Source organism: Hemitrygon akajei, chromosome 9, assembly GCF_048418815.1.
Source record: "Hemitrygon akajei chromosome 9, sHemAka1.3, whole genome shotgun sequence".
Classification (NCBI taxonomy): Eukaryota; Metazoa; Chordata; class Chondrichthyes; order Myliobatiformes; family Dasyatidae; genus Hemitrygon; species Hemitrygon akajei.
Window position 1 is genome coordinate 3,146,123 of NC_133132.1, and position 22,311 is coordinate 3,168,433.

At 55.1% G+C, this 22,311-nt stretch overlaps 1 protein-coding gene across 1 annotated transcript in view; it reads left to right on the forward strand.

The window, feature by feature from the left end:
- The window catches only part of LOC140732859 (glutathione hydrolase 1 proenzyme-like), a 272,182-nt gene that overhangs the window by 236,172 nt on the left and 13,699 nt on the right, over window positions 1-22,311 (forward strand). Inside the window, exons 11-12 of the mRNA XM_073055491.1 lie at window positions 16,966-17,075; window positions 17,203-17,316. Of these exons, the coding sequence (XP_072911592.1) occupies window positions 16,966-17,075; window positions 17,203-17,316 (224 nt within the window). The remainder of the gene's footprint in view (window positions 1-16,965; window positions 17,076-17,202; window positions 17,317-22,311) is intronic.

Here is a 22,311-nt window from a genome sequence, read left to right on the forward strand (position 1 = left end):
TGTCCGTGGAGTGGCATGATCAGGACTGTGTCAGTGGAGTGGCATGATCAGGACTGTGTCAGTGGACTGGCATGATCAGGGCTGTGTCGGTGGAGTGGCATGATCAGGACTGTGTCAGTGGAGTGGCATGATCAGGGCTGTGTCAGTGGAGTGGCATGATCAGGACTGTGTCAGTGGAGTGGCATGATCAGGACTGTGTCAGTGGAGTGGCATGATCAGGGCTGTGTCAGTGGAGTTCCATGATCAGGACTGTGTCAGTGGAATGGCATGATCAGGACTGCGTCAGTGGAGTTCCATGATCAGGGCTGTGTCAGTGGAGTGGCATGATCAGGACTGTGTCAGTGGAGTGGCATGATCAGGACTGTGTCAGTGGAGTGGCATGATCAGGGCTGTGTCAGTGGAGTGGCATGATCAGGACTGTGTCAGTGGAGTGGCATGATCAGGACTGCGTCAGTGGAGTTCCATGATCAGGGCTGTGTCAGTGGAGTGGCATGATCAGGACTGTGTCAGTGGAGTGGCATGATCAGGACTGTGTCAGTGGAGTGGCATGATCAGGACTGTGTCAGTGGAGTGGCATGATCAGGACTGTGTCAGTGGAGTGGCATGATCAGGACTGTGTCAGTGGAGTGGCATGATCAGGACTGTGTCAGTGGAGTTGCATGATCAGGGCTGTGTCAGTGGAATGGCATGATGAGGACTGTGTCAGTGGAGTGGCATGATCAGGCCTGTGTCAGTGGAATGGCATGATCAGGACTGTGTCAGTGGAGTGGCATGATCAGGGCTGTGTCAGTGGAGTGGCATGATCAGGGCTGTGTCAGTGGAGTGGCATGATCAGGACTGTGTCAGTGGAGTGGCATGATCAGGACTGTGTCAGTGGAGTGGCATGATCAGGACTGTGTCAGTGGAGTGGCATGATCAGGCCTGTGTCAGTGGAATGGCATGATCAGGGCTGTGTCAGTGGAGTGGCATGATCAGGGCTGTGTCAGTGGAGTGGCATGATCAGGACTGTGTCAGTGGAGTGGCATGATCAGGGCTGTGTCAGTGGAGTGGCATGATCAGGACTGTGTCAGTGGAGTGGCATGATCAGGCCTGTGTCAGTGGAATGGCATGATCAGGACTGTGTCAGTGGAGTGGCATGATCAGGCCTGTGTCAGTGGAATGGCATGATCAGGACTGTGTCAGTGGAGTGGCATGATCAGGGCTGTGTCAGTGGAGTGGCATGATCAGGACTGTGTCAGTGGAATGGCATGATCAGGGCTGTGTCAGTGGAGTGGCATGATCAGGGCTGTGTCAGTGGAGTGGCATGATCAGGACTGTGTCAGTGGAGTGGCATGATCAGGACTGTGTCAGTGGAGTGGCATGATCAGGGCTGTGTCAGTGGAGTGGCATGATCAGGACTGTGTCAGTGGAGTGGCATGATCAGGACTGTGTCAGTGGAGTGGCATGATCAGGACTGTGCCCGTGGAGTGGCATGATCAGGACTGCGTCAGTGGAGTGGCATGATCAGGACTGTGTCAGTGGAGTTCCATGATCAGGGCTGTGTCAGTGGAGTGGCATGATCAGGGCTGTGTCAGTGGAGTGGCATGATCAGGACTGTGTCAGTGGAATGGCATGATCAGGCCTGTGTCAGTGGAGTGGCATGATCAGGGCTGTGTCAGTGGAGTGGCATGATCAGGGCTGTGTCAGTGGAGTGGCATGATCAGGACTGTGTCAGTGGAATGGCATGATCAGGACTGTGTCAGTGGAGTGGCATGATCAGGTCTGTGCCCGTGGAGTGGTATGATCAGTGCTGTGTCAGTGGAATGGCATGATCAGGGCTGTGCCCGTGGAGTGGCATGATCAGGTCTGTGCCCGTGGAGTGGCATGATCAGGACTGTGTCAGTGGAATGGCATGATCAGGGCTGTGTCAGTGGAGTGGCATGATCAGGACTGTGTCAGTGGAGTTCCATGATCAGGACTGTGTCAGTGGAGTGGCATGATCAGGACTGTGTCAGTGGAGTGGCATGATCAGGACTGTGTCCGTGGAGTTCCATGATCAGCACTGTGTCAGTGGAGTGGCATGATCAGGACTGTGTCAGTGGAGTGGCATGATCAGGGCTGTGCCCGTGGAGTGGCATGATCAGGACTGTGTCAGTGGAATGGCATGATCAGGACTGTGTCAGTGGAGTGGCATGATCAGGACTGTGTCAGTGGAATGGCATGATCCGGACTGTGTCAGTGGAGTGGCATGATCAGGGCTGTGTCAGTGGAGTGGCATGATCAGGACTGTGTCAGTGGGGTGGCATGATCAGGACTGTGTCAGTGTAGTGGCATGATCAGGACTGTGCCCGTGGAGTGGCATGATCAGGACTGTGTCAGTGGAGTGGCATGATCAGGACTGTGCCCGTGGAGTGGCATGATCAGGACTGTGTCAGTGGAGTGGCATGATCAGGACTGTGTCAGTGGAGTGGCATGATTAGGACTGTGTCAGTGGACTGGCATGATCAGGGCTGTGTCAGTGGAGTGGCATGATCAGGACTGTGTCAGCGGGGTGGCATGATCAGGACTGTGTCAGTGTAGTGGCATGATCAGGACTGTGCCCGTGGAGTGGCATGATCAGGACTGTGTCAGTGGAGTGGGATGATCAGGGCTGTGTCAGTGGAGTGGGATGATCAGGTCTGTGCCCGTGGAGTGGCATGATCAGGGCTGTGTCAGTGGAGTGGCATGATCAGGACTGTGTCAGTGGAATGGCATGATCAGGGCTGTGTCAGTGGAGTGGGATGATCAGGGCTGTGTCAGTGGAGTGGCATGATCAGGACTGTGTCAGTGGAATGGCATGATCAGGGCTGTGTCAGTGGAGTGGCACGATCAGGACAGTGTCAGTGGAGTGGCATGATCAGGGCTGTGTCAGTGGAATGGCATGATCAGGACTGTGTCAGTGGAATGGCATGATCAGGACTGTGTCAGTGGAATGGCATGATCAGGGCTGTGTCAGTGGAGTGGCATGATCAGGACTGTGTCAGTGGAGTGGCATGATCAGGATTGTGTCAGTGGAGTGGCATGATCAGGACTGTGTCAGTGGAGTGGCATGATCAGGATTGTGTCAGTGGAGTGGCATGATCAGGACTGTGTCAGTGGAATGGCATGATCAGGACTGTGTCCGTGGAGTGGCATGATCAGGGCTGTGTCAGTGGAGTTCCATGATCAGGGCTGTGTCAGTGGAGTGGCATGATCAGGACTGTGTCAGTGGAATGGCATGATCAGGACTGTGTCCGTGGAGTGGCATGATCAGGGCTGTGGCAGTGGAGTTCCATGATCAGGGCTGTGTCAGTGGAGTGGCATGATCAGGACTGTGTCAGTGGAGTTCCATGATCAGGGCTGTGTCAGTGGAGTGGCATGATCAGGACTGTGTCAGTGGAGTGGCATGATCAGGACTGTGTCAGTGGAGTGGCATGATCAGGACTGTGTCAGTGGAGTTCCATGAACAGGGCTGTGTCAGTGGAGTGGCATGATCAGGACTGTGTCAGTGGAGTGGCATGATCAGGACTGTGTCAGTGGAGTGGCATGATCAGGTCTGTGTCAGTGGAATGGCATGATCAGGACTGTGTCAGTGGAGTGGCATGATCAGGACTGTGTCAGTGGAGTTCCATGATCAGGGCTGTGTCAGTGGAGTGGCATGATCAGGGCTGTGTCAGTGGAGTGGCATGATCAGGGCTGTGCCCTTGGAGTGGCATGATCAGGACTGTGTCAGTGGAGTGGCATGATCAGGGCTGTGTCAGTGGAATGGCATGATCAGGGCTGTGTCAGTGGAGTTCCATGATCAGGTCTGTGCCCGTGGAGTGGCATGATCAGGACTGTGTCAGTGGAGTGGGATGATCAGGACTGTGTCAGTGGAGTGGGATGATCAGGACTGTGTCAGTGGAATGGCATGATCAGGGCTGTGTCCATGGAGTGGCATGATCAGGACTGTGTCAGTGGAATGGCATGATCAGGATTGTGTCAGTGGAGTTCCATGATCAGGACTGTGTCAGTGGAGTTCCATGATCAGGACTGTGTCAGTGGAATGGCATGATCAGGACTGTGTCAGTGGAGTGGCATGATCAGGACTGTGCCCGTGGAGTGGCATGATCAGGACTGTGTCAGTGGAGTGGCATGATCAGGACTGTGTCAGTGGACTGGCATGATCAGGGCTGTGTCCGTGGAGTGGCATGATCAGGACTGTGTCAGTGGAATGGCATGATCAGGACTGTGTCAGTGGAGTGGCATGATCAGGGCTGTGTCGGTGGAGTGGCATGATCAGGTCTGTGTCAGTGGAGTGGCATGATCAGGGATGAGTCAGTGGAGTGGCATGATCAGGGATGAGTCAGTGGAGGGGCATGATCAGGGCTGTGTCAGTGGAGTGGCATGATCAGGGATGTGTCAGTGGAGTGGCATGATCAGGGATGAGTCAGTGGAGGGGCATGATCAGGGATGAGTCAGTGGAGTGGCATGATCAGGGATGAGTCAGTGGAGTGGCATGATCAGGGCTGTGTCAGTGGAGTGGCATGATCAGGTCTGTGTCAGTGGAATGGCATGATCAGGACTGTGTCAGTGGAATGGCATGATCAGGACTGTGTCAGTGGAATGGCATGATCAGGACTGTGTCAGTGGAGTGGCATGATCAGGTCTGTGCCCGTGGAGTGGCATGATCAGGGCTGTGTCAGTGGAGTGGCATGATCAGGACTGTGTCAGTGGAGTGGCATGATCAGGACTGTGTCAGTGGAGTGGCATGATCAGGGCTTTGTCAGTGGAGTGGCATGATCAGGCCTGTGTCAGAGGAGTGGCATGATCAGGACTGTATCGGTGGAGTGGTATGATCAGGACTGTGTCAGTGGAATGGCATGATCAGGGCTGTGTCAGTGGAATGGCATGATCAGGACTGTGTCAGTGGAGTGGCATGATCAGGGCTGTGTCAGTGGAGTGGCATGATCAGGCCTGTGTCAGTGGAGTGGTATGATCAGGGCTGTGTCAGTGGAATGGCATGATCAGGCCTGTGTCAGTGGAATGGCATGATCAGGACTGTGTCAGTGGAGTGGCATGATCAGGGCTGTGTCAGTGGAGTGGCATGATCAGGCCTGTGTCAGTGGAGTGGCATGATCAGGGCTGTGTCAGTGGAGTGGCATGATCAGGGCTGTGTCAGTGGAGTGGCATGATCAGGCCTGTGTCAGTGGAATGGCATGATCAGGACTGTGTCAGTGGAGTGGCATGATCAGGGTTGTGTCAGTGGAATGGCATGATCAGGACTGTGTCAGTGGAATGGCATGATCAGGCCTGTGTCAGTGGAGTGGCATGATCAGGGCTGTGTCAGTGGAGTGGCATGATCAGGACTGTGTCAGTGGAATGGCATGATCAGGACTGTGTCAGTGGAATGGCATGATCAGGACTGTGTCAGTGGAGTGGCATGATCAGGTCTGTGCCCGTGGAGTGGCATGATCAGGACTGTGTCAGTGGAATGGCATGATCAGGGCTGTGTCAGTGGAGTGGCATGATCAGGACTGTGTCAGTGGAGTTCCATGATCAGGACTGTGTCAGTGGAGTGGCATGATCAGGACTGTGTCAGTGGAGTGGCATGATCAGGGCTGTGTCAGTGGAGTTCCATGATCAGGACTGTGTCAGTGGAGTGGCATGATCAGGACTGTGTCAGTGGAATGGCATGATCAGGACTGTGTCAGTGGAGTGGCATGATCAGGACTGTGTCAGTGGAATGGCATGATCAGGACTGTGTCAGTGGAGTGGCATGATCAGGACTGTGTCAGTGGAGTGGCATGATCAGGGCTGTGTCAGTGGAATGGCATGATCAGGACTGTGTCAGTGGAATGGCATGATCAGGACTGTGTCAGTGTAGTGGCATGATCAGGGCTGTGTCAGTGGAATGGCATGATCAGGACTGTGTCAGTGGAGTGGCATGATCAGGACTGTGTCAGTGGAGTGGCATGATCAGGGCTGTGTCAGTGGAGTTCCATGATCAGGACTGTGTCCGTGGAGTGGCATGATCAGGACTGTGTCAGTGGAGTGGCATTATCAAGACAGTGTCAGTGGAGTGGCATGATCAGGGCTGTGTCAGTGGAATGGCATGATCAGGGCTGTGTCAGTGGAGTGGCATGATCAGGGCTGTGTCAGTGGAGTGGCATGATCAGGACTGTGTCAGTGGAGTGGCATGATCAGGACTGTATCAGTGGAGTGGCATGATCAGGACTGTGTCAGTGGAGTGGCATGATCAGGACTGCGTCCGTGGAGTGGCATGATCAGGACTGCGTCCGTGGAGTGGCATGATCAGGGCTGTGTCAGTGGAATGGCATGATCAGGACAGTGTCAGTGGAGTGGCATGATCAGGGCTGTGTCAGTGGAATGGCATGATCAGGACTGTGTCAGTGGAATGGCATGATCAGGACTGTGTCAGTGGAGTGGCATGATCAGGACTGCGTCCGTGGAGTGGCATGATCAGGACTGTGTCAGTGGAGTGGCATGATCAGCACTGTGTCAGTGGAGTGGCATGATCAGGACTGTGTCAGTGGAATGGCATGATCAGGACTGTGTCAGTGGAGTGGCATGATCAGGACTGTGTCAGTGGAGTGGCATGATCAGGGCTGTGTCAGTGGAGTGGCATGATCAGGACTGTGTCAGTGGAGTGGCATGATCAGGACTGTGTCAGTGGAGTGGCATGATCAGGGCTGTGTCAGTGGAGTGGGATGATCAGGTCTGTGTCAGTGGAGTGGGATGATCAGGACTGTGTCAGTGGAATGGCATGATCAGGTCTGTGTCAGTGGAGTGGGATGATCAGGACTGTGTCAGTGGAGTGGCATGATCAGGACTGTGTCAGTGGAGTGGGATGATCAGGACTGTGTCAGTGGAGTGGCATGATCAGGACTGTGTCAGTGGAATGGCATGATCAGGACTGTGTCAGTGGAGTGGCATGATCAGGTCTGTGCCCGTGGAGTGGCATGATCAGGACTGTGTCAGTGGAATGGCATGATCAGGGCTGTGTCAGTGGAATGGCATGATCAGGACTGTGTCAGTGGAATGGCATGATCAGGACTGTGTCAGTGGAATGGCATGATCAGGACTGTGTCAGTGGAATGGCATGATCAGGACTGTGTCAGTGGAATGGCATGATCAGGACTGTGTCAGTGGAGTGGCATGATCAGGACTGTGTCAGTGGAATGGCATGATCAGGACTGTGTCAGTGGAATGGCATGATCAGGACTGTGTCAGTGGAGTGGCATGATCAGGACTGTGTCAGTGGAATGGCATGATCAGGACTGTGTCAGTGGAGTGGCATGATCAGGTCTGTGCCCGTGGAGTGGCATGATCAGGACTGTGTCAGTGGAATGGCATGATCAGGGCTGTGTCAGTGGAATGGCATGATCAGGGCTGTGTCAGTGGAATGGCATGATCAGGACTGTGTCAGTGGAATGGCATGATCAGGGCTGTGTCAGTGGAGTGGCATGATCAGGGCTGTGTCAGTGGAATGGCATGATCAGGGCTGTGTCAGTGGAGTGGCATGATCAGGGCTGTGTCAGTGGAGTGGCATGATCAGGCCTGTGTCAGTGGAGTGGCATGATCAGGCCTGTGTCAGTGGAGTGGCATGATCAGGGCTGTGTCAGTGGAGTGGCATGATCAGGGCTGTGTCAGTGGAGTGGCATGATCAGGACTGTGTCAGTGGAATGGCATGATCAGGACTGTGTCAGTGGAGTGGCATGATCAGGTCTGTGCCCGTGGAGTGGCATGATCAGGACTGTGTCAGTGGAATGGCATGATCAGGGCTGTGTCAGTGGAATGGCATGATCAGGGCTGTGCCCGTGGAGTGGCATGATCAGGTCTGTGCCCGTGGAGTGGCATGATCAGGACTGTGTCAGTGGAATGGCATGATCAGGGCTGTGTCAGTGGAGTGGCATGATCAGGACTGTGTCAGTGGAGTTCCATGATCAGGACTGTGTCAGTGGAGTGGCATGAACAGGACTGTGTCAGTGGAATGGCATGATCAGGGCTGTGTCAGTGGAGTGGCATGATCAGGGCTGTGTCAGTGGAGTGGCAAGGACTGTGCCCAAGCAGTGGCATGATCAGGGCTGTGCCCGAGGAGTGGCATGTTGCTCATGTTCTAACATGGCAGGACATTTCAATCATGGGACTGACCTCTCAGCGTCTTATGAACCACGCTGGGACTAACTAATTTGGCAGAGGATGGAGACCGGAATGATCGGGCAGAGGATGGGGACTGGAGTGATACGGCAGAGGATGGGGACCGGAGTGATCGGGCAGAGGATGGGACCGGAGTGATAGGGCAGAGGATGGGGACCGGAGTGATAGGGCAGAGGATGGGGACTGGAGTGATAGGGCAGAGGATGGGGACCGGAGTGATACGGCAGAGGATGAGGATCGGAGTGATAGGGCAGAGGATGGAGACCGGAGTGATCGGGCCGAGGATGGGGACTGGAGTGATACGGCAGAGGATGGGGACCGGAGTGATAGGGCAGAGGATGGGGACCGGAGTAATACGGCAGAGGATGAGGATCGGAGTGATAGGGCAGAGGATTGGGACCGGAGTGATAGGGCAGAGGATGGGGACCGGAGTGATCGGGCAGAGGATGGGGACCGGAGTGATAGGGCAGAGGATGGGGACCGGAGTGATAGGGCAGAGGATGGGTCCGGAGTGATAGGGCAGAGGATTTGGACCGGAGTGATAGGGCAGAGGATGGGGACTGGAGTGATACGGCAGAGGATGGGGACCGGAGTGATCGGGCAGAGGATGGGACCGGAGTGATAGGGCAGAGGATGGGGACCGGAGTGATAGGGCAGAGGATGGGGACTGGAGTGATAGGGCAGAGGATGGGGACCGGAGTGATACGGCAGAGGATGAGGATCGGAGTGATCGGGCAGAGGATGGGGACTGGAGTGATACGGCTGAGGATGGGGACCGGAGTGATAGGGCAGAGGATGGGGACCGGAGTAATACGGCAGAGGATGAGGATCGGAGTGATAGGGCAGAGGATTGGGACCGGAGTGATAGGGCAGAGGATGGGGACCGGAGTGATCGGGCAGAGGATGGGGACCGGAGTGATAGGGCAGAGGATGGGGACCGGAGTGATAGGGCAGAGGATGGGTCCGGAGTGATAGGGCAGAGGATTTGGACCGGAGTGATAGGGCAGAGGATGGGACAGGAGTGATAGGGCAGAGGATGAGGACCGGAGTGATAGGGCAGAGGATGGGGACCGGAGTGATAAGGCAGAGGATGGGGACCGGAGTGATCGGGCAGAGGATGGGGACCGGAGTGATAGGGCAGAGGATGAGGACCGGAGTGATAGGGCAGAGGATTTGGACCGGAGTGATAGGGCAGAGTATGAGGACCGGAGTGATAAGGCAGAGGATGGGGACCGGAGTGATAGGGCAGAGCATGAGGACCGGAGTGATAAGGCAGAGGATGGGACCGGAGTGATAGGGCAGAGGATGGGGACCGGTGTGATACGGCAGAGGATTGGGACCGGAGTGATAGGGCAGAGGATGGGGACCGGAGTGATAGGGCAGAGGATGGGACCGGAGTGATAGGGCAGAGGATGGGGACCGGAGTGATAGGGCAGAGGATGGGAACGGAGTGATAGGGCAGAGCATGAGGACCGGAGTGATAAGGCAGAGGATGGGACCGGAGTGATAGGGCAGAGGATGGGACCGGAGTGATAGGGCAGAGGATGGGAACCGGAGTGATACGGCAGAGGATTGGGACCGGAGTGATAGGGCAGAGGATGGGACCGGAGTGATAGGGCAGAGGATGGGGACCGGAGTGATCGGGCAGAGGATGGGGACCGGAGTGATAGGGCAGAGGATGGGGACCGGAGTGATAGGGCAGAGGATGGGACCGGAGTGATAGGGCAGAGGATGGGGACCGGAGTGATAGGGCAGAGGATGGGAACGGAGTGATAGGGCAGAGGATGGGACCGGAGTGATAGGGCAGAGGATGGGAACGGAGTGATAGGGCAGAGGATGGGACCGGAGTGATAGGGCAGAGGATGGGACCGGAGTGATAGGGCAGAGGATGGGGACCGGAGTGATAGGGCAGAGAATGGGGACCGGTGTGATAGGGCAGAGGATGGGACCGGAGTGATAGGGCAGAGCATGAGGACCGGAGTGATAAGGCAGAGGATGGGACCGGAGTGATAGGGCAGAGGATGGGGACCGGAGTGACAGGGCAGAGGATGGGGACCGGAGTGAAAGGGCAGAGGATGGGGACCGGAGTGATAAGGCAGAGGATGGGGACCGGTGTGATAGGGCAGAGGATGGGGACCGGAGTGATAGGGCAGAGGATGAGGACCGGAGTGATAGGGCAGAGGATGGGGACCGGAGTGATACGGCAGAGGATGAGGATCGGAGTGATCGGGCAGAGGATGGGGACCGGAGTGATAGGGCAGAGGATGAGGACCGGAGTGATAGGGCAGAGGATTGGGACCGGAGTGATAGGGCAGAGGATGGGGACCGGTGTGATAGGGCAGAGGATGGGGACCGGAGTGATACGGCAGAGGATGAGGATCGGAGTGATCGGGCAGAGGATGGGAACCGGAGTGATAGGGCAGAGGATGAGGACCGGAGTGATCGGGCAGAGGATGGGGACCGGTGTGATAGGGCAGAGGATGGGGACCGGAGTGATAGGGCAGAGGATGGGGACTGGAGTGATAGGGCAGAGGATGGGGACCGGAGTGATACGGCAGAGGATGAGGATCGGAGTGATAGGGCAGAGGATGGAGACCGGAGTGATCGGGCCGAGGATGGGGACTGGAGTGATACGGCAGAGGATGGGGACCGGAGTGATAGGGCAGAGGATGGGGACCGGAGTAATACGGCAGAGGATTGGGACCGGAGTGATAGGGCAGAGGATGGGGACCGGAGTGATCGGGCAGAGGATGGGGACCGGAGTGATAGGGCAGAGGATGAGGACCGGAGTGATAGGGCAGAGGATTTGGACCGGAGTGATAGGGCAGAGGATGGGACAGGAGTGATAGGGCAGAGGATGAGGACCGGAGTGATACGGCAGAGGATGAGGATCGGAGTGATCGGGCAGAGGATGGGGACCGGAGTGATAACGCAGAGGATGGGGACCGGAGTGATAGGGCAGAGGATGGGGACCGGAGTGATAGGGCAGAGGATGGGGACCGGTGTGATAGGGCAGAGGATGGGGACCGGATTGATAGGGCAGAGGATGAGGACCGGAGTGATCGGGCAGAGGATGGGACCGGAGTGATAGGGCAGAGGATGGGACCGGAGTGATAGGGCAGAGGATGGGGATCGGAGTGATAGGGCAGAGGATGAGGACCGGAGTGATAGGGCAGAGGATGAGGACCGGAGTGATAGGGCAGAGGATGAGGACCGGAGTGATAGGGCAGAGGATGAGGACCGGTGTGATAGGGCAGAGGATGAGGACCGGAGTGATAGGGCAGAGGATGAGGACCGGAGTGATAGGGCAGAGGATGGGACCGGAGTGATAGGGCAGAGGATGAGGACCGGAGTGATAGGGCAGAGGATGAGGACCGGAGTGATAGGGCAGAGGATGGGACCGGAGTGATAGGGCAGAGGATGAGGACCGGAGTGATAGGGCAGAGGATTGGGACCGGAGTGATAGGGCAGAGGATGGGGACCGGTGTGATAGGGCAGAGGATGGGGACCGGAGTGATACGGCAGAGGATGAGGATCGGAGTGATCGGGCAGAGGATGGGAACCGGAGTGATAGGGCAGAGGATGAGGACCGGAGTGATCGGGCAGAGGATGGGGACCGGTGTGATAGGGCAGAGGATGGGGACCGGAGTGATAGGGCAGAGGATGGGGACTGGAGTGATAGGGCAGAGGATGGGGACCGGAGTGATACGGCAGAGGATGAGGATCGGAGTGATAGGGCAGAGGATGGAGACCGGAGTGATCGGGCCGAGGATGGGGACTGGAGTGATACGGCAGAGGATGGGGACCGGAGTGATAGGGCAGAGGATGGGGACCGGAGTAATACGGCAGAGGATTGGGACCGGAGTGATAGGGCAGAGGATGGGGACCGGAGTGATCGGGCAGAGGATGGGGACCGGAGTGATAGGGCAGAGGATGAGGACCGGAGTGATAGGGCAGAGGATTTGGACCGGAGTGATAGGGCAGAGGATGGGACAGGAGTGATAGGGCAGAGGATGAGGACCGGAGTGATACGGCAGAGGATGAGGATCGGAGTGATCGGGCAGAGGATGGGGTCCGGAGTGATAGGGCAGAGGATGGGGTCCGGAGTGATAGGGCAGAGGATGGGGACCGGAGTGATAGGGCAGAGGATGGGGACCGGAGTGATAGGGCAGAGGATGGGGACCGGAGTGATAGGGCAGAGGATGGGGACCGGAGTGATAGGGCAGAGGATGAGGACCGGTGTGATAGGGCAGAGGATGAGGACCGGTGTGATAGGGCAGAGGATGAGGACCGGAGTGATAGGGCAGAGGATGAGGACCGGAGTGATAGGGCAGAGGATGAGGACCGGAGTGATAGGGCAGAGGATGGGGACCGGAGTGATAGGGCAGAGGATGGGACCAGAGTGATAGGGCAGAGGATGCGGACCGGAGTGATAGGGCAGAGGATGAGGACCGGTGTGATAGGGCAGAGGATGGGGACCGGAGTGATAGGGCAGAGGATGGGGACCGGAGTGATAGGGCAGAGGATGGGACCGGAGTGAAAGGGCAGAGGATGGGACCGGAGTGATAGGGCAGAGGATGGTGACCGGAGTGATAGGGCAGAGGATGGTGACCGGAGTGATAGGGCAGAGGATGGTGACCGGAGTGATACGGCCGAGGATGGGGACCGGAGTGATAGGGCAGAGGATGAGGACCGGAGTGATACGGCAGGGGATGGGGCAATTGGTAAACAAGTAGATGCAGTGTGTAGTGAGTCTGTGAGGATATACCTGCAGATGAGAGTGCAATATTGAGAGGAGTTGAATTATAAGATGGGGGTCAAATCATAAAGGTGAAGAATACAGGACTGAAGGTGTTGTATTTGAATGCAGACAGTGTACAGAATAAGGTGGATGATCTTGTAGAACCGTTCGAGATTGGCCGGCATGATGTTGTGGGCATCACTGAGTTGTGGCTGAAAGAAGATGATCGTTGGGGCTTAATCTCCAGGGATACACATTGTTTTGAAAGAGCAGGCAGACAATCAGATACAGAATCCTTGTTGTGAAGTAAAAAACCTGCAGGAGTGAGAAGCCCGATGGAAGTTACACACAGACCTACAAACAGTAGCCGAGTTTGAGATTCAAATTGCACCGGGAGATGGAAAAGGCATATCAAAATGTAATGTCGTGATAGTCATGGGAGATTTCAATATGCAGGTGGGTTGGAGAAATCAGGTTGGTGCTCGATCACAAAAGAAGGAATTTGTAGCATGACACAAGCCGGCTTTTTAGAGCAGATTGTGGTTGAACCCACGAAGGAAAAGCAATACTGGACTGGGTGTTGTGGAATGAACTAGATTTGATTAGGGTAAAGGAACTCTTCGGAGAGGTCTGAAGGTCTGATGGACTACACCCCAGGGATCTGAACGAGGTAACTGAAGAGATTGTGCAGGCATTAGTAATGATTTTTCAAGAATCACTAGATTCTGGAATGTTTCCAGAGAACTTGAAAAATTGCAAATGCCACTCCACTCTTTAAGAAAGGTGGGAGGCAAAAGAAAGGAAATTATAGACCAGTTAGCCTGAGCTCAGTGGTTGGGAGGATGTCGGATTCCATTATCAAGGATGAGATGTCAGGGTCTTTGGAGGCAGATGATAAAATAGGCTAAATTCAGAATGGTTTTGTTGAAGGAAAATCTTTCCCTGAATTCTTTAAGGAAATAACAGGTAGGATAGTCAAAGCAGAGTCAGCGGATGTTGCTTACTTAGATTTTCAGAAGTTCTTTGTCAAAGTGCAAACTTACTACTCCCCACCCCCCCCTCCCACAACTTCCACATGCATATCATTTATAAAAATCACGAAGAGCTGGGGTCCCAGAACAGATCCCTGTGGAACACCGCAGGTCACCCACCTCCCCAACTACTACCACCTTCCGGCTCATGTGAGCAAGAAATTCTGAATCCATGCGGCCGGGTTCGATTGGATCCCATGTGCTCTGACGTTCTGAATGGACCTACTGTGGGGAACTTGGTCGAGCACCTTACTAAAATCCATATACACCACATCCACTGCCCTACCTTCAGCAATTTGTCTTGTCAATTCATTAAAGAATTTGATCTGGTGTGAGATTTGACCCTCACAAAGCCATGCTGCCTATCACTAATCAAACTATGCCTTTCAAAATTCTCATAATCCTGTCTCTAAGAATCATCTCCAATTATTTGTCCACAATTGAAGTGAGACTATAATTCCCAGGGTTATCCCCAGTCCCTTTCCTGACCAAAGGAAGAACATCTCCCTCCCTCCAATCATCTGCACCACCCATCGGCTGCTGCGCACACAGAGGTCATTGCCAAAGATGCAGCAATAACGTCCTTCGCTTCCCACAGTAACCTGGGCCAAATCCTGTCTAGTCCTGGGTAATTATCTATCCTCATTTTTTCTTAAGAACTTCCAATGCATATTCTGTGTTAATAGACAATAGACAATAGACAATAGATGCAGAAGTAGACCATTCGGCCCTTCGAGCCTGCACCGCCATTTTGAGATCATGGCTGATCAATTACTATCAATACCCGGTTCCTGCCTTGTCCCCATATCCCTTGATTCCCCTATCCATAAGTTACCTATCTAGCTCCTTCTTGAAAGCATCCGGAGAATTGGACTCCACTACCTTCCGAGGCAGTGCATTCCACACCCCCACAACTCTCTGGGAGAATAAGTTTTTCCTTAACTCTGTCCTAAATGACCTACCCCTTATTCTCAAACCATGCCCTCTGGTACTGGACTCTCCCAGCACCTGGAACATATTTCCTGCCTCTATCTTGTCCAATACCTTAATAATCTTATATGTTTCAATCAGATCCCCTCTCAATCTCCTTAATTCCAGCGTGTACAAGCCCAGTCTCTCTAACCTCTCCGCATAAGACAGTCCAGACTTCCCAGGAATTAACCTCGTGAATCTACCCTGCACTTCCTCTACAGCCAGGATGTCCTTCCTTAACCCTGGAGACCAAAACTGTACACAATACTCCAGGTGTGGTCTCACCAGGGCTCTGTACAAATGCAAGAGGATTTCCTTGCTCTTGTACTCAATTCCCTTTGTAATAAAGGCCAACATTCCATTAGCCTTCTTCACTGCCTGCTGCACTTGCTCATTCACCTTCAGTGACTGATGAACAAGGACTCCGAGATCTCTTTGTATTTCTCCCTTACCCAACTCTACACCATTCAGATAATAATCTGCCTTCCTGTTCTTACTCCCAAAGTGGATAACCTCACACTTATTCACATTAAATGCCATCTGCCAAGTATCTGCCCATTCACCCAGCCTATCCAAGTCACCCTGAATTCTCCTAACATCCTCATCACATGTCACACTGCCACCCAGCTTAGTATCATCAGCAAACTTGCTGTTGTTATTTTCTATGCCTTCATCCAAATTGTTAACGTAAATGGTAAACAGCTGTGGTCCCAATACTGAGCCTTGTGGCACCCCACTAGTCACCACCTGCCATTCCGAGAAACACCCATTCACCGCTACCCTTTGCTTTCTATCTGCCAACCAGTTTTCTATCCATGTCAATATCTTCCCCCCGATGCCCTGAGCTTTGATTTTACCCACCAATCTTCTATGTGGGACCTTATCAAATGCCTTCTGGAAATCGAGGTACACTACATCCACTGGATCTCCCCCGTCTAACTTCCTGGTTACATCCTCGAAAATCTCCAACAGATTAGTCAAGCATGATTTACCCTTGGTAAATCCATGCTGGCTCGGCCCAATCCTATCACTGCTATCTAGATATGCCACTATTTCACCCTTAATAATGGACTCTAGCATCTTTCCCACCACTGATGTCAGGCTGACAGGTCGATAGTTCTCTGTTTTCTCCCTCCCTCCTTTCTTAAAAAGTGGGATAACATTAGCCATTCTCCAATCCTCAGGGACTGATCCTGAATCTAAGGAACATTGGAAAATGATTACCAATGCATCCGCAATTTCCAGGGCCACCTCCTTTAATACCCTAGGATGCAGACCATCTGGACCTGGGGATTTGTCAGCCTTCAGTCCCATCAGTCTTCTCATCACCGTTTCCTTCCGAATGTCAATCTGTTTCATTTCCTCTGTTACCCTATGTCCTTGGCCCATCCATACATCTGAGAGATAGCTTGTGTCTTCCTTAATGTCAACATCTTTCCAATATATCCTCTTGGTCTATGCTGGCCTCACATTTGTCAAGGTCACTCTCTCTGCTGAATACTGAGGCAAAGTATTCATTAAGTACCTCCACTATCTCCTCTCACTCCAATTTGATTGGGCCTTTGTTCTCTTTGGCTATCTTCCTCTTCTTCACATACATGAAGAAAGCCTTGGGGTTACCTTAATCAGACTCATCAGGCCCTTCTCAACCCCATTCTAGCTCTCCTAAATCCCTTCTTAAGCTCCTTCCTTGCAATCTTAAAGTCCGCATGACCCCGGTGTGACCCTTGCTTCCAAACACTTAAGTGAGCTTCTTTCTTCCTCTTGACAAGATGCTCAATATCTCTTCTCAAACACGGTTGTTTAATCGCACAATTCATTCCGTACCTCAGTCAGACAGGTCTATTCAGAACCCCCAGCAAGTGTTCCCTGAACAAACCCAGAATTATCACTGTGCAATTCTCCCTTACACCCTGAACAAGCCCATATTTCCACTGTGCATTTCTCCCTGAGCCATGCATTCCAATTTTTACTCCCATTTTCCTGCCTGATTGCGTGGAAATCCCCCTCCCGCAGGTTCTCCCTTTCTACGCTGTGCCTTAGTGTCTGTTCTCTTCCCATCAGGCAAGACGCCAATGTCCTCCATGTGTCCTGCTATAATACTCAAAGACAACTCAGTGAAGATGGTGGTGGGGGCCGCTGGAGGAACGAGTATCACTACGGCAACTGCTCTGGTATGTACTGGGGTCGAGAGGATTATAAGCACCCTCTTCAGAAGTGGAGGGGACAACAGTTGGGCAGACATTTTGGTGTGGAAATACCTTTTTGTGTGATTCATTCAGTGTCTTTCCTGTGGCCCAGGTAATAATGAACGTGCTGTGGTTTGGTTATGATGCAGAGGAAGCTGTGAAGAGGCCAAGATTTCACAATCAACTCGTGCCCAATATCACTTATGTTGAGAAGGAACTCGAGCAGGTTAGTGAAGTTGTGTTGGACGTCTCTGGGTGTATGGGCTCCATGTCTGGCTGGGAGTTTTCCCAAGGCTCTGTGGTTCCAGGTAGGAAATTGATGATGGAGTCAAATACACAAACTTTTGACAGTTTTCCTGAACTGTACTGGGTTTGACTAGCTCAGGAATGTGTTCATGGCTACGACCAACCACTGGCAGGTAGAATTGTGATTAGCTGCCTCCTGTAAAGAAGTGGCAATAATTAGCAAAGACAATCATCAGAGTCCATCCCTGCAAGCCTCAGGGACCCTGTGGAATGACTCCAATCCAATACTTTCACTTGGTGTGTCCTGCTGGCTGATGGTCTTCTTCACATCTCCCTCCCCACCCACCACTCCTCCCTCTGTCCCTCCCTCCACCACTCCTCCCTTTCTCCCTCCATCCACCACACCCTCCCTTTCTCCCTCCATCCACCACACCCTCCCTTTGTCCCTCCCTCCATCCACCACTCCTCCCTTTCTCCCTCCACCCACCACTCCTCCCTCTGTCCCTCCCTCCACCACTCCTCCCTTTCTCCCTCCATCCACCACACCCTCCCTTTCTCCCTTCAATCACCACACCCTCCCTTTGTCCCTCCCTCCATCCACCACTCCTCCCTTTCTCCCTCCCTCCACCACTCCTCCCTTTCTTACTCCACCCAACACTCCCTCCCTTTCTCCCTCCACCCACCACTCCCTCCCATTCTCCCTCCACCCACCAGTCCCTCCCTTTCTTCCTCCACCCACCACTCCCTCCCTTTCTTCCTCCACCCACCACACCCTCCCTTTCTCCCTCCTCCCACCACTCCCTCCCTTTCTCCTTCCATCCATCTCTCCCTCCCTTTCTCCCTCCACCCACCACTCCCTCCCTTTCTCCCTCCACCCACCACTCCTCCCTCTGTCCCTCCCTCCACCACTCCTCCCTTTCTCACTCCACCCACCACTCCCTCCCTTTCTCCCTCCCTCCACCACTCCTCACTTTGTCCCTCCTTCCACCACTCCCTCCCTTTCTTCCTCCACCCACCACACCCTCCCTTTCTCCGTCCACCCACCACTCCCTCCCTTTCTCTCTCCATCCACCACTCCTCCCTTTCTCCCTCCATCCACCACTCCCTCCCTTTCTCCCTCCCTCCACCCACCACTCCCTCCCTTTCTCCCTCCATCCACCACTCCCTCTCTTTCTCCCTCCCTCTACCACTCCCTTTCTCCCTCCCTCCACCCACCACTCCCTCCCTTTCTTCCTCCACCCACCACTCCCTCCCTTTCTCCCTCCCTTTCTCCCTCCACCCACCACTACTCCCTTTCTCCCTCTACCCACCAATCCTCCCTTTCTCCCACCACCCACCACTCCCTCCCTTTCTCCCTCCACCCACCGCTCCCTCCCTTTCTCCCTCTACCCACCACTCCCTCCCTTTCTCCCTCCCTCCACCACTCCTCCCTTTCTTACTCCACCCAACACTCCCTCCCTTTCTCCCTCCACCCACCACTCCCTCCATTTTCCCTCCACCCACCACTCCCTCCCTTTCTTCCTCCACCCACCACTCCCTCCCTTTCTCCCTCCCTTTCTCCCTCCACCCAACACTCCTCCCTTTCTCCCTCCACCCAAGACACCCTCCGTTTCTCCCTCCACCCACCACTCCTCCCTTTCTTACTCCACCCACAACTCCCTCCCTTTCTCCCTCCACCCACCACTCCTCCCTCAGTCCCTCCACCCACCACTCCCTCCCTTTCTTCCTCCACCCACCACTCCCTCCCTTTCTCCCTACCTTTCTTACTCCACCCACAACTCCCTCCCTTTGTCCCTCCCTCCACCACTCCTCCCTTTGTCCCTCCCTCCACCACTCCTCCCTTTCTCCCTCCACCCACCACTCCTCCCTCTGTCCCTCCCTCCACCACTCCTCCCTTTCTCACTCCACCCACCACTCCCTCCCTTTCTCCCTCCCTCCACCACTCCTCACTTTGTCCCTCCTTCCACCACTCCCTCCCTTTCTTCCTCCACCCACCACACCCTCCCTTTCTCCGTCCACCCACCACTTCCTCCCTTTCTCTCTCCATCCACCACTCCTCCCTTTCTCCCTCCATCCACCACTCCCTCCCTTTCTCCCTCCCTCCACCCACCACTCCCTCCCTTTCTCCCTCCATACACAACTCCCTCTCTTTCTCCCTCCCTCTACCACTCCCTCCCTTTCTCCCTCCCTCCACCCACCACTCCCTCCCTTTCTCCCTCCATCCACCACTCCCTCCCTTTCTCCCTCCATACACAACTCCCTCTCTTTCTCCCTCCCTCTACCACTCCCTCCCTTTCTCCCTCCCTCCACCCACCACTCCCTCCCTTTCTCCCTCCATCCACCACTCCCTCCCTTTCTCCCTCCCTCCCTTTCTCCCTCCACCCAACACTCCTCCCTTTCTCCCTCCACCCAACACACCCTCCCTTTCTCCCTCCACCCACCACTCCTCCCTTTCTTACTCCACCCACAACTCCCTCCCTTTCTCCCTCCCTCCACCACTCCTCACTTTGTCCCTCCCTCTACCACCTCCATCTGTCCCCCCCTCCACCACTCCTCCCTTTCTCCCTCCTTCCACCACTCCTCCCTCTGTCCCTCCCTCCACCACTGCTCCCTTTCTACCTCCACCCAACACTCCCTCCCTTTCTCACTCCACCCACCACTCCTCCCTTTCTCACTCCACCCACCACTCCCTCCCTTTCTCCCTCCCTCCACCACTCCTCACTTTGTCCCTCCTTCCACCACTCCCTCCCTTTCTTCCTCCACCCACCACACCCTCCCTTTCTCCGTCCACCCACCACTCCCTCCCTTTCTCCCTCCGTCTACCACTCCCTCCCTTTCTCCCTGCCTCCACCCACCACTCCCTCCCTTTCTCCCTCCATCCACCACTCCCTCCCTTTCTCCCTCCCTCCACCACTCCCTCCCTTTCTCCCTCCATCCACCACTCCCTCCCTTTCTCCCTCCATCCACCACTCCCTCCCTTTCTCCCTCCATCCACCACTCCCTCCCTTTCTCAATCCCTCTACCACTCCCTCCCTTTCTCCCTCCCTCCACCCAACACTCCCTCCCTTTCTCCCTCCCTCCACCACTCCTCCCTTTCTCCCTTATTCCACCACTCCTCCCTTTGTCCCTCCCTCCACCACAACTCCCTTTCTCCCTCCCTCCACCACTCCTCCCTTTGTCCCTCCATCCACCACTCCTCCCTTTCTCACTCCACCCACCACTCCTCCCTTTCTCCCTCCACCCACCACACCCTCCCTTTCTCCCTCCACCCACCACTCCCTCCCTTTCTCCCTCTACCCACCACTCCCTCCCTTTCTCCCTCCCTCCACCACTCCTCCCTTTCTTACTCCACCCAACACTCCCTCCCTTTCTCCCTCCACCCACCACGCCCTCCCATTCTCCCTCCACCCACCACGCCCTCCCATTCTCCCTCCACCCACCACTCCCTCCCTTTCTTCCTCCACCTACCACACCCCTCCCTTTCTCCCTCCTCCCACCACTCCCTACCCTTTCTCCTTCCATCCATCTCTCCCTCCCTTTCTCCCTCCACCCACCACTCCCTCCCTTTCTTCCTCCACCCACCACTCCCTCCCTTTCTCACTCCCTTTCTCCCTCCACCCACCACTCCCTCCCTTTCTCCCTCCCTTTCTCCCTCCACCCACCACTCCTCCCTTTCTCCCTCTACCCACCAATCCTCCCTTTCTCCCACCACCCACCACTCCCTCCCTTTCTCCCTCCACCCACCACTCCCTCCCTTTCTCCCTCTACCCACCACTCCCTCCCTTTCTCCCTCCCTCCACCACTCCTCCCTTTCTTACTCCACCGAACACTCCCTCCCTTTCTCCCTCCACCCACCACTCCTCCCTTTCTTCCTCCACCCACCACTCCTCCCTTTCTACCTCCACCCACCACTCCTCCCTTTCTCCCTCCACCCACCACTCCCTCCCTTTCTTCCTCCACCCACCACTCCTCCCTTTCTCCTTCCACCCACCACTCCTCTCTTTCTCCCTCCAACCACCACTCCCTCCCTTTCTCCCTCCCTTTCTCCCTCCACCCACCACTCCCTCCCTTTCTCCCTCCCATTCTCCCTCCACCCACCACACCCTCCCTTTCTCCGTCCACCCACCACTCCCTCCCTTTCTCCCTCCGTCTACCACTCCCTCCCTTTCTCCCTGCCTCCACCCACCACTCCCTCCCTTTCTCCCTCCATCCACCACTCCCTCCCTTTCTCCCTCCCTCCACCACTCCCTCCCTTTCTCCCTCCATCCACCACTCCCTCCCTTTCTCCCTCCATCCACCACTCCCTCCCTTTCTCCCTCCATCCACCACTCCCTCCCTTTCTCAATCCCTCTACCACTCCCTCCCTTTCTCCCTCCCTCCACCCAACACTCCCTCCCTTTCTCCCTCCCTCCACCACTCCTCCCTTTCTCCCTTATTCCACCACTCCTCCCTTTGTCCCTCCCTCCACCACAACTCCCTTTCTCCCTCCCTCCACCACTCCTCCCTTTGTCCCTCCATCCACCACTCCTCCCTTTCTCACTCCACCCACCACTCCTCCCTTTCTCCCTCCACCCACCACACCCTCCCTTTCTCCCTCCACCCACCACTCCCTCCCTTTCTCCCTCTACCCACCACTCCCTCCCTTTCTCCCTCCCTCCACCACTCCTCCCTTTCTTACTCCACCCAACACTCCCTCCCTTTCTCCCTCCACCCACCACGCCCTCCCATTCTCCCTCCACCCACCACGCCCTCCCATTCTCCCTCCACCCACCACTCCCTCCCTTTCTTCCTCCACCTACCACACCCTCCCTTTCTCCCTCCTCCCACCACTCCCTACCCTTTCTCCTTCCATCCATCTCTCCCTCCCTTTCTCCCTCCACCCACCACTCCCTCCCTTTCTTCCTCCACCCACCACTCCCTCCCTTTCTCACTCCCTTTCTCCCTCCACCCACCACTCCCTCCCTTTCTCCCTCCC